The sequence below is a fragment of the Leuresthes tenuis genome, unplaced genomic scaffold (assembly GCF_036924035.1).
Source record: "Leuresthes tenuis unplaced genomic scaffold, fLeuTen1.0.hap1 SCAF_16, whole genome shotgun sequence".
Classification (NCBI taxonomy): domain Eukaryota; kingdom Metazoa; phylum Chordata; class Actinopteri; order Atheriniformes; family Atherinopsidae; genus Leuresthes; species Leuresthes tenuis.
Window position 1 is genome coordinate 23,411,972 of NW_027325370.1, and position 12,671 is coordinate 23,424,642.

Genomic DNA, 12,671 nt, shown 5'->3' on the forward strand with positions numbered 1-12,671 from the left:
ATTGATTTTACATGTAGTCAGTCTCTGACAACAAATTACATGGTAGTGTTTGAAAGAAGTGATTTAATTTACTTGATTACAAAAACATATTACTGAAAGTCAAGTATTAAAAACAATGCACTTAATACTAGAAAATGGACACAGTTACAAAGTGCAGAGTTCCACAAATACTTATTTTCTCTGTCATAAATTTTTTGTTGAAAAGTAAAGGCATTATTTCATATTCCACAAGTATTCAGCTGCATATATTTCCACACAAAGACATATTAGAGGTGCATCTGTGACCTGGGAGGCTGTTTCTTTTGTGTAAGTTTTCCTTATTTTTCCATCAAAGGTCACAATGAAGATTTTGTTTGCGTAACCCAAATGCACAAACTAAAAATCCTCCTTCTTTAAATGTGAAAAAAAAGCAATTGAATGTCCATTACTTATTCATCATGATTTGGTTGCATGTCATCCATTACCAACACAATCCATTATAACCCACAATGCTGGTACTCCCTCTGTTTGTATTTTCTGATGTCTTTAAAAACCACGAAGGCTCATTAAAAGGACAAAATAATCAATTATATATATATGTCTATATATATATATATATGTGTATATATTTATGTCTATATATATATATACATGTATATATACATGTATATATATATACACACATATACATAAATGTATATAGATAAAATGGACAAACATCTCTCCTGTACCAAAATGAAAATGCCTTCTTGTCATGTACAATGAACTCACAGTTCCAGTGAGTTCACAATGGCAGTATTACAAGGTCAGCTCTGAGGTTTCGCCTGGCTCAGCAGAGACCTGCCGAGCTGTGGGACATGCTGCTCAGCTGACTGGGCTCTTTGCTTGTTCAGGGTGCTCTTTCTCGAAGGGGCCCCAGTGTCAGAACCATTCACAAGCACGGGCCATAAATGACCGAGCTGAGCAGCAAATTAAGCACTGCATTCTCAAAAAAAGGTGCATTGACTCTAGAGCACAGCCAAAATGCCCGGAACGAAAGGTAAGTAATGTTCAATAAAAAGTAATTTCCTCAAAATGTTTTTTTTTTAATTCATTTGGGTTCAAAAGCTGCCAGTAAGTGTGAAATATAGATGAGCAAAAGACAAAGGTGACCTGGCTCCCAAATGTTTGACCTACATGTGATTACTCCACCATTTGCAGGTAATAAATCGGACAAGAAGTCAGCTACTAAGGTAAGAGCATTATCAATGTATCAGTTCTAATTCCCAGCCCTCAGTAAGAAGTGTTTAGCTTACTGATTTTTTATTTTTGTTGTAATTCCCTAGCAACCTCAGAGTCCTAAAGAGCAGCCGAAGAAAGGTGATCAGAAAGGAGATGATAGCAAGAAGCAAGGAGGTAAGCATTTATATAACCTGAAAACATCCTCAAACAATCTCCTGTCTGGCACACAGCTTGGAATTGAAGTCCTGTGATTGATGTGTCCCCAGTGAAGGTATCTGCCTGTGTTTTATCCCCCAGCAGGACAGCCGAAGGGAGAGAAGCAGTAACTTCCAGGCGTTCGTGAAAATGGCTTTGGAGACACTGCTGGGGTCTTGCCGTCGTAAACATGGGGGTCCTCGGGGAAGGCAAGGCTGAGCGTCCCTCCTTTTCCTGCCGCACTTTCCCCCAGAACCTGAAGACTGTGCTGCTGTTGCTGTGTAGCCCCGCGATACAACATCTGCTCACCTCTCACTGAGACAAAGAGCAAACCTGATCTTCATTCATAACCATCTGATGTCACCCTCTGTTTTTCTCTATCCTTTTCTGTCAGCCCACAATGTCCACTGTGGCGTACTGGATGCTCAGAAAAAGGATCCAAGCTCGATCACTACTGCTTTGAGCAACAAACAGTCAACCTCTTCGAATCCCTCCCAAACCAACCCCCCATACCATCACTGACTGTCTGACAATGCATATATTCTTTTTGTAAATAACGATTCAAATAAACAAACTATTTATTACAGCAGTCTGGGTGTATCCGACCTTGGTGTTTACTCTGCGTTCTAACGGCTCGCTCTATCTCAGAATTAAGCACAGCGAATTGAACAAAGACAGGATTCATGGTTTCATGTAAAATTTTATAAAAATATCACAGGTGTATCAGTGCCTTCACATTTACAGGGACAAAAGCCAGAGCAGGTATCTGAAAAGTATTTACAAGAATTGGGTTAGGCGGAATCCAGAGATTGAGCACAAAAACCAACATATTCTGTCATCAGGTCACCAGATAATCACATATTGGAATCATTATAAGCAACTGTGTAGTAAAAATCTATACTTAAGATAATTAGTTAATGTAGCATAGGGTATAATTTCACTTTAAAGCTGTTTACAAAATTGAAAGAGGAGTTTTAGCATTTTTGCAATAGAATAATAGGCGTCAAATGCCCCGATTCTTCACTTTTAATTTTCAGACCTGGAGGGTTGAAGTGTTTTGAATATAAACAAGATAAATTCATTTGCAGGAACAGATCACAAAACAAAATTCAAACACCATCAGGACACTTTACTACAAAAAAGAAACAATTCATAGACCACTGATCACTTTTCATCATCTAAAATTGACTAAAGGGGAAATAATAAGTGATGCCAGTAACACCGCTGCCTCACAACCAGAACCGGTGCTCTTTTTATTCAGAAAGAAAATTCTTGGTCGTATTCCACATGCTCGAGAGACAAGTTCTGTAATAGGAGGAGGAAATAAGTACAGCCAGCGAATCCAATGAAAAGTAAAAAAGACTAAAAACGACGTGGCACTTCTAAACGATCTCCGTTATGATTAAACTGAAAATGAATTCAAAACAATTACTCTTTGTTACAGAAAGAAGTGACTGCAACCTGCTCAGAGTCCCAGTCTCCGGCTGTTTCGGGAGGTCTTTTGGTCTTTTCTAGAAATCAAAGCATATTGAACGACAGGAGCAAACTCTCACAAAAGCCAACGTAGGGGGTCGTGAGATCTGATTGTAGTTTTGGTGTAAGCTTCCTGTCAGACTGACAAATGATCACAAGAGATGAGTCCCACAGTCAGGCTGCGGAAATGGGATAGTGAGGGAGATACAAACAACTGCATTATCGGTTTTTCTCATTAAAATGGATTTGCTGACTTTAAAATGACAACTAAATGACACCAGTATTATCTTTCAACCCTTAAAGTATGGACTGTAAAACGGTTAAGGTGAGGGGAGAGCACATCTGGAGGACACTTGCCTCTATTGTGTGTCTGCAGAGAGGAGCAGGCAATCTCCACCGTGCTGACATCTATTGATTGTGACTCACAGTGAGACGACGGTAACTGCTGCCACGACAGGAGGGCTCGACAACTGTGGCTCAGATAAAAAGGATGTGATAAGGAGAAAAGAAGGGCGGCGTGGGCTTTCTTTTCACAGATATCAAAACTAGTCCCCAGCAGGTTAGACTCACACAGTAACCAGCCCTGCGTGTTGGTTTATTGTTGTATGCAGGCTGATTCTGTTCTCTTCGGTCTAATGCGGGATAAAGTCACAGTGCATCTCTCATTATTGCTTCCTTCTCATCTTCTTCTTCGTCTTTTGTTATTAAAGAACGAGGCGGTACAATATCCAGCATCCAAACGTGACCCAGTGGCTTGTCCAGCTCAGCTCTGACCACTTCTGAATGGTGTGATGGGTAATATCGTCCTGTAGGAGACAGGACGCAGTATGTCACATCTTTGAATCCTCCTCTCTGAACAGAGTTACATCTACAACCACTCGTCAAACACAACAATAAGTCAAACAACTATAAATAACCGAGCAAAGATATTGCTGGAGGGCTCTACCATGTTCACACGCCACATAGAGAGCGGTATATTTTATGCAAGGTTGAGTAAATATAGCCACCACTGATCTTCTAAACATGTGAGCTCCAAGATCCGAATGACTCAACTGTTTCCTCCCTTTCAGACTTTGTTTAAGGAGCAATATTGTCTGATTTTACCTCATCCTCCTCCATGTAGTCCACACTGGAGTTGAACACAGAGCCCAGGTATGTCAGGTGAAGTACTGCCAAAGCGCTGAATGCTATATTGATCACATATACCCACAGCTTCTGCAAACAGAGAGCATTATGGGCGTTAGCTGGCTCAGTTTATTGTCCAGTCTTGGTGAAACAGGTTAGCTTAAAGTTATGAAACCTTAAGAAAAATCTGATATGAAACCACAACTTCAGAGCAGTCAGTTTATCAATGCCTAAACTTTAAAAAGAACTGCAATGTATCATTGGTTTTGTCTGGGCATCTCTCCAGTGCAGTCCCAAAAATATAACAACTGACAGTTTAAAGGAGACGGCTGCAGTGGCTGCAGTTGAACTGGAGCACATGTGCTGAAATTAAAACTTGGTGTCCACGCTTCTTTATTAATACATTAAGTACCAACCCAGTCTTGTGGGATAATGTGACAGAGTCACATAAAATTCAGTGTATTGGTTTGTGCTAACAGACAAAGTTTTAACAGTTTTTCCGATGTCACTGAACACGTAAATAACTCAGTAGAGTAACACGCTGTGTTTTGACTGCCGTGTCACTTCCTGGATCACTGGCTTCCAAGTCCTGCACCATCAGCCAATAACACAACACGTGCTGGATGACATTTTTATCAACGAGACCACATAGTTTTCTGTTACGAATTTATTTATTTTTTCCCATGAGACTGGGCTGCATGTACACAATCTTTAGTTTTCCCAATATTTTCACCATATGCTGTTGCTGTTCGCCCCATTAAAAGCCAAAGCAGAATATAGCACTACACAGGATTTAGTTTGCATGTTTGATTTTTTTTTTCCATGTAAGACTAGAGGAGCTATTGTGTATGTGCCATGAGGAACAGATGAAGTGAAAAGTTAACCGAGGGCTTGTAGCCTTTCAAGCCTGGTTGAGCGAGCAGCCGCTAGCTGCTAGCCGGCGGGACTTGGCTGCGACTGAGCTTGCAGCTGCTTGCCTCTGATGGTGGACAGAGAGGTGGGGCAGGGCCTCATTTGCCCATCTCTACATCTCCATTCCCTGAATGAGCAAAACGCTGTAGACTCATACTCAAGTTTCTTTCGTAAGTTTTTTCAAGGCTTTCTTTCACGGCTAAAGCTTGAACAGGTACAATGAATGACTGCTGAGGTGGAAAACAAAGAGCACTGAAAATAGACAGAACACCAAAGATAATAATAATACCAAAAATTTTCAATTGAAACTACCCAGTTGTGAAAAAATAAGTTCAAGTAACATGAATCCACGTTTGCTTGTTAGCCTTGAGTTCGAAGGAAAAATAGAATGCTTTGAGAGGCTGCTAACCTGACTTGTTCCAACCCTTCTACCAGAGAGCTACAACAACTGGACGAGAAATACTACAAATTTAATGTAAAATGTTTGTTGAGTAAACAGACAAGATACAGTGTTAATTGAGAGTGTTTGTTCTCAATCTTTTGGCTAATTTGTGCCAAAATATCCTGCATGCAGCTCAGTATTTAAAACAGACTTTTCATCTTTCCTCGTTGTTGAACTGTTACTTTAACATTCACCGAAACCTGGAGAGCCCACTGCTAATTATCAGGGCACAGAACAAAAATGAAAGAAGAGAAAGGTGATTGTTACCTTTTTATTTTGGTGATTGCAGTTTGGCTGACATTTCTTTGACAGTACACATGCGTTAAAAATGACCGCAAGCCTCTTCCTGAATACTGAAACACATAACATGACCAGAGCATTATATGAAACCAGTGGAAGAATTCCACTGAAACCATAAAAGGTAATATTACAAGTGCTGCAGGGAACTGAAACTGGGGTGCAATTAACCATTACTGCAGAGCTAAGCACTTTCTCTAAATGAAAGGGTTCTAATGTGGAAACAAAGAAAATCATTAGGAAGACTCTTACCGTGCTCAATGTATGTAATGAACCCCAGAGATATCAGGACTGCACCCAGATGAAAACTCAAGCCCTGTAATTGACGGGAATTAGCACGAGAACAGAGCACTCGTTGATGTGAGGACATTCAAAGCAAGACAAAGTTGTATGAGACGTCAGCACATGCACTCACATGCAGGAGGGCACTGGCTGTGTATGTCACCATGACGGCAGAGAACGTCCCCAATTTGAGCGCGCTCTTAAAAACATCTGTGAGATGAGACCATCAGCTTGCATAAGAATTACTGTCTGCTTAAAGGAGCCGTCATAAATCAGCTGCTGCCATCACTGCTTAACATCAGAACTCACAGGTGTGCAAAAAGCGAGACATGGGCAGATTCCATGACGTCACCACCTCCACCATTGACCGCGGAAACTCTATATCGAGCGGCTTGGATACGCTCATGTCCCTACAAAACAAAGGCAAAAACGAAAAAAAAGCAAAACAAAGTGGGGGATGGGTTACTGTTAGAAATGTGAGTAGAGATAAAGAGATTATGTTATGCTTATGTTAATGGCACGCATGCACTTCTGACCATTTGAGGTTTTCTTTCTCCTCAGTGAAGCCTGCCCCAGCAAGAGTAGCAGTGGTCTCGCTCAAGTAGCCGACAAAATAATTGCTGAAGTGGAAAGACATTGTGTTCTCGTATGCCAGCAGCCACCTGATGCAGGAACATCAGAACAGTAAGGGAGACAGATGGTTGTTAAGACCCAGTTTCGGCAAAAACGGAACTTTATTAAGAAAGTATGCCACAAGAATAAAGCACATACTTTGCTGTTGTACCTCTGAGACGCAACGGGGCAAACAGAGCGACGTTAGTCACACGCTACATTTCCACGAATGCTTTATTGACTTGCCTTTGTTATGATTTACTTCTCACCAAGGTTTTCAAGGTGGTGAAATGGGGAATGAGAGGGGAAGCAAAGTGTCCGGGAACACATGTAGCTGCACAGAGAAGGGGAACGATGCGGACACATGCAGGCAGGTAAAGCTTTTGCACACATGGTACACAGACAATAAGCATGCAGAAAAAGAGTGAAAATTATGTGGACAGATATCTGCAATGTTGGATGTGTTCAGAATCAGTAAGGTGGGGGCGTTACTCACCTGACCTTCCTCCTTTTTTTGCTGCAAACAAAGCAGACAACAGAAGCATTACCACACAGAGAGGACTTATGAGGACAAACAGGGACTGCGATTTATTTCGAGGTGTCTTTCTGTTCCGCTCACCTCCTTAACAGCTTGTCTCCAAAAACAGGTATGAAATAGGGGAAGAGGTAGGGGGCCACACAGTTGGAAATAACAAGGCAGAACTGGCTCTTCACCCAGCTGACAGACACTTTTAAAAACCATGCTAGACTCTGAGGAGAGAGGGAGAGAGAGAGAGAGGCAGAAATAAAAGGACTGCACAGTAAGCACCTCATCTTAGAATAAAGCTTTTAAATCATCCTCACCTCAACTTTTTCTATACTTACAAGATACAGGCATAGCACCTACCAGCTTACGTCCCTCTAAGGCTTCTTTGTAGCTGTTGAAGCTGATCCAGGGACCAAAGATGACTGTTCCCACAAAGTAAATATAGCCCATGAACTCAATGGGAGATGGGACACTGGTCACAACCCCTCGGTCCAAATCGAAAGCCAGAGAGATGGCTTTCATGGCAACAACCATCTGCGAACCTTGCAGACAAAAAAACAAAACAAAAAAACACCACATTAAGACTAAAAGAATAACTTCCAATTAAACCATAAATACAGAAGTGTAACTAAAACGATGGCATATACGATAGTACCACCAATTTCTGGACTACCTCTCATTTTGTGCCAGTTGGTTGTATCCATCATGTGCAGCTCTCTGGTCAAATCAGACAGGAACAGTTACATTTTCAGTGTATATGTCTCTGCACAGGTTAACTTCAGCAAAATGGATTTTGAAGAACTGATTTAAAGAGTGCACACTTGATGCATGGTGCTGATAAGTCAGGTATTAGAGGGGGGCTCTCTTACCCCAGGAGCAGGTAAATGAGCACAGTGATGGAGAGGAAGGTGCCTCGGATGGTCGAATGGCGGCACAGGAACAGGAATAGGTAGCAGAGAAGGCTGAGAAGAACCACCCAGATCATATGGAGCTCAAAGAACAGGTAGAGGGTGTAGAAGCCTCCGGCCATCGTGCCCAGGTGTTTCACAAAAGAAGGGAGACCTGACAGAGCAAGATTTTTTTTAAATGTATGGAGTTGGTTCATTATAATGGCACAGACGACGTGAATAGCAAAAAAGTAACTGAACCCTCACCCAACATCCAGAGCAGCCGACACAGCAGGCAGATAACCAGCAGCTGCCACACTTGCTCCAGGCCCTGCTGAGCTGTAGGCAGCAGGCAGCCATGAGCGAGCTCCTGGAAGAACTTCTGTCGGCTGAACACTCCCATCACTAAGCTTGGAAAGCAGAGGGAAGCCAACCACTGTGTTTTTACGGCAGCAAAAATGGCACACGAGTTCCCAGTGTTCGCATGCATGATAAAGCCTAAGTACCACCTGCCTTGTGCTCTGCATTTACACACACACACACACACACATGCGGATGAACATACAATCTTAAAACTCCAAGTGCCAGCATGCAAAACAAGTAAGTGCAAATCTGTGAAGACCTGCGAGAGTTTCGGCGTTAATGATGGAATCTCTCTATCTTGCTTTTCTTTTTTTGGGAGGCAAATGCATGATAACGGTTGTCTCTGTTCTAATCTCAAACCGGATAAATAAAATGATGTATCCATGTGTCAGTATAAAATCTATGAATGTGAGGAAAACATGAAAGCCACAGCTCAGTAAGACGGTGCATTATTTCATGACACCACAGGCATTAAGTATTCTGAAAGGAGAGCATCACATGCTTTTCTTTGAGGCATACTTTCTCCGCAATGCAGTCCACCAAAGGAATGAGTTGACTCACAGCTGCCTTCAACCGCTGCAATAACAGTGGAGTGAGTATTCATTGTGCTGCTCTATGCGACTCGCCAGAAAGGAACTGGGTCTTAAATGTGTGTGTGGAAGCCGTCAGGGTTTGCTAACCTTGCTTCATTAAGTCAGCGGGATCCAAAGCCTTACTACAGAAAGAGCTATTCCCCAGCCCCCCACACCAGAAACAGCTAGCTGGACGCCCCGGGCATGTCAGTTTGTTTTCAGGAAGAAGACTTACCCTTTCCGAGCCGCAGCAGGAGGTTCCTCCTTGAGTTTTTAATTCAGCTACTTTTCCGTCGCTTGGCAGTCTTTCACATGTGTGTGTTGCCGCTTAAGCACACTCGGGCCAGATGAAGCATATCTGGATGATTCCCATTGTCACAGCATCAGCACCACTAGCTTATCATCCATGAGAGCACGCGAGGACATATCGACCAATCTGACGCTTAGGGCCGGGGAAGTTAGCCAATCATAGCTTTCGTTGCCTTGACGTGACGGATGAAGCGTCCAATAGGAGTCGTTGCCCACCAATGCCGCTGCATCCGAACCAATGAGACGTGTACAGCGTCCAGATGGACTCAGAGATGCTCTTCAAAAGGTTACAGGGAAAGTCCTCTGGATACAAGTAAGAAAATGACTATATCCTTAGTCCTCATTTTCCTTTGATGAAATGAATAACTTTTAATATAAATCAAACATTTATTGGAGGCTCAGTGAATGAAGTTGGTGACATTTTTTTTCTGATAATAAGATATAATAATAAAGGTTTGTTATTTGGTTGATAGGCTTAATTACAAGACTTATGGAATCGAATAAGACTGTTGTTCCCAAAGTAAAAAAATAATAAACTCCTTAAAACAGACCGCTTTTGTGTGTAGTGTCGTCTGAACAGCACAATGTGGTTATCTTGGCTCCTTTTTTAAGTGTGTGAGGGATTTAAAGATTTTTTTTAAATGGTAAAACGACTGCAGTTATCTACACTGTTCAATTTTAACAGAACACACATGCATAAGAACGCATTTTATTCACCAGCCAATCACGGAGTTCAGAGTCTGGCACTAAGACACTGTGGGATGTGGACCGGAAAAGCAAAAGTTTAAAGCACCAAACCAGTCCTCCACAGATGACCTTCTCTCCTCCTGAACCACAACAATCTATCAGTCTGAAGCCACAAAAAGTAATACATTATTAATAAACTCACTATGGCCCAGACGCTAATGGGGGAAAAATATCAAGCACACAGATTAATCTTATTCTGCCAACCAAATTCTTGTTTATGTAAAAGATGTAACAGTTTAACTGTTAATCCTTTTTTTCTCTCTCTGAAATACACCACAGATAATAGGAAAGTAGTCTATAGTAGTAGTTGTCTAAAGTAGTCACAGCAACACTGCAGGAGACGGTGTGGACACACGGTCAGCCAACACTTACAAATCAAAAAAAAAAAGGCCACAAAAAAATTACGATATTGTCAGGTTTAGCTCAGATCAGTCTGGGGATAATACCGGTAAATGGAAGATTGTTAAAGTCAGTGTGAGAGGTTGTGAATACATATTAGAACAAAAAAAACGATCTCTGTGAGATACTTTACATTGCTGGAAAAAGATAAAAAAAAAAGACATGCAATTTCAAAATGTTGGATGGACCTAAAAAAACAATATATCATATCAGAAAGGACAGCTTTCTGAGATATAGTGAAGCAATCTATCCAGAATCTGGCAGGAACAGACTACATTCCTCACAGCCACTAGCTTCCTGTAACTTATACCGGACAATAAAAATTCTAGCATTATTTTATGCTGACATGCCTCTCACTTTGATAGAATTTTCTAAATCAAATATATGTAAAGTTAGAAAAAAAAACCCACAGGAATACTCAGTGAGTAAAAAGGCACAAGAGATCAAAGCCTAAAAGCCCTGCATTGTTAATGCCCTGTGATCTTTTTCTTTTGTACCATCTCAAAGAACGAGCCGACAAGTTTGATGCTATATGACCCTCTGATGAGGGGACAGTGGAGGAACAGCAGGCAGACGTTTTGGGGTCAATGTGACAATCTACGCAACTCCAGGCGGTTTGTGGTCTGAAAATCATCAACAGTTAGAAGAAAAAAATCACAAGCTCCACAGATCCAGAGTTATTAGCGCTCATAACACACTGAAAAACAAATCTACTTCAAGCAAACATATCATCGATAAACTCATTTATTTTCAAATGGGCAGCTTTAGTCTGGTAAGGCTTGAACGTGAAGAACGTCTTGCCAACCATTTAGCAGCTGAGGTTGTGATGAAATTAAGTCTCTAAGTGGCAGTTTCATCCTCCCCTCTGTCACTACCTGTCTTGGATTTTTTTGCACACGAGCTGGCGAAAGTAAAAAAAAACAAAAAAAAAACCCACTTATACTTATAAGACCTAACAACTGGAGTAGCTGCATTGTGTGACTATTTGTGTACATTATTTCCAAATGCAGTATACTTCTGTAAAAGTCAAACAGACAAAATGACCTGTTAGCTGAGGTAGACGGATAAGTTAAATCAGTGTCAACTCACCAAATATGTTGATAGCTAATACTCCCGTTTGTTCGACAAGGTATTTGGGTACTTGCTTACAAACATATCTGACATCTGATTCACAATAAAACCTAGAGCTCAAATGTACCGTGGTACAGTTTTACCAGCCAAGTCTGTTACACTTAACACATATTACAGTATTAGTAACCAAACAGTAGTGATTTTTTTAAAAATAACAGAAAAAAAACCCTAACAGAGCCCTCTCATCACTGATGTACAGTGAAAGGCACATAAATGAGAATATATCAGTTTTTCTGCAACAAGTTACTGCCTGAAAACAGCTTTTGTGAAAAAATGTGCATTATCAGTTTGCAGCGTGTTTGAATGACCCAAACACACCAAAGTGTTTTATTCACATGTAAAAAAAAAAAGCACCGTTGCTTAGATCAGAGCACAATCTCCAGGTCATAAGCTATTTTCTCCTTTTTGACTTGCTTAACAGTTTGCACTTCTGGACAAATCATGACGGGTTCATCTGGTTCCTCCCTTCACAATTTTCTCAATCTTGACTTTGCTTGGCTTGCTTAAAATATATTCATAATTTCTTTTGAACTTTAAGGAATGCTGAGGTGAGGCACTGGGGTGAAAAGATCTTCAGTGAGGATGGGAGCTTTGGATGTTGGGGGAGATGTGGCTGTACAAAAGTGGGATGGATAGTTGGGCATGGGTGAATTATGCTTAAATGACTTTCCTGGGTTAGTGGAGAATTGGAGTATCGGGGAGGGTGGACGGGGAAGAGGAGAGGGTTTCACTGACTGCAGGGCAGGGATTCTGTGGTGTGTGGCTAGAGAGAGTTGCTTAGGTAAAAATATTAGGGTGAAAGGCACAAGATTGAGGGCATGGAGAGCTCTGAGTGTTGTCAGCCATTTCTGGCACATGGCATTCTGGAGGACTCTTTTCTGGGCTCAAGCTTTCTAAATTCTGCCCTTCATCTGCGGCGACATCTTCGTCAGACTCAGATTTAGACCTGATCTTTGGCTGGAATGAAATGTGGTTGTGGCGTCGACAGAACAGCACGCCACACTTGAAGCACTTCACCTTCCAATCTTTAACGTGGAGGAGTTTGTGACGCTTGAGGTTCTGGCTTGTAGCGAAAGAGCGATCGCACATGTTACACGGAAACAAAGACTCATCACTGGGGACGATATGGGGCTCAGCCAAGGCTGCTTCACCTGAGACCGATATCTTTTGTTCATCATGCAGCTGTTTGTGGGTTCACC

General features: G+C 41.6%; 1 protein-coding gene across 3 annotated transcripts; it reads right to left on the reverse strand.

Moving 5' to 3' along the window:
* Nucleotides 1-2,086: 2,086 nt before the first annotated feature.
* On the reverse strand, nt 2,087-10,220 carry LOC140272322 (protein-serine O-palmitoleoyltransferase porcupine-like). Of its 3 annotated transcripts, XM_072367717.1 has the most exons (15): nt 9,122-10,213; nt 8,219-8,361; nt 7,934-8,126; nt 7,738-7,781; nt 7,425-7,606; nt 7,158-7,288; nt 7,035-7,055; nt 6,698-6,712; nt 6,463-6,588; nt 6,236-6,336; nt 6,060-6,136; nt 5,897-5,960; nt 5,615-5,700; nt 3,973-4,083; nt 2,087-3,674 (listed from the first exon to the last, which is right to left on the reverse strand). In XM_072367717.1, exons 2-15 carry the CDS (start codon nt 8,352-8,354, stop codon nt 3,573-3,575), a joined length of 1,389 nt encoding a protein of 462 aa, XP_072223818.1. In that variant the 5' UTR covers nt 8,355-8,361; nt 9,122-10,213; the 3' UTR covers nt 2,087-3,572. The 3 variants fall into 3 exon arrangements, with proteins under 3 accessions (XP_072223818.1, XP_072223819.1, XP_072223820.1); XM_072367718.1 differs by lacking the exon at nt 6,698-6,712; XM_072367719.1 differs by lacking the exon at nt 5,615-5,700 and having other exon boundaries at nt 3,586-3,674; nt 9,122-10,220.
* Between the last annotated feature and the right edge of the window lie 2,451 nt (nt 10,221-12,671).

Coding starts and splice junctions, on each gene's coding strand:
- LOC140272322 (XM_072367717.1), bottom strand. CDS start 8,354: ATGGGAGTGTTCAGCCGACAGAAGTTCTTCCAGGAGCTCGCTCATGGC. Junction 7,289..7,424: donor CCTTAGAGGGACGTAAGCTG/GTAGGTGCTATG, acceptor CTCTCTCCTCAG/AGTCTAGCATGGTTTTTAAA. Junction 5,701..5,896: donor CATTACATACATTGAGCACG/GTAAGAGTCTTC, acceptor TATGTGTTTCAG/TATTCAGGAAGAGGCTTGCG.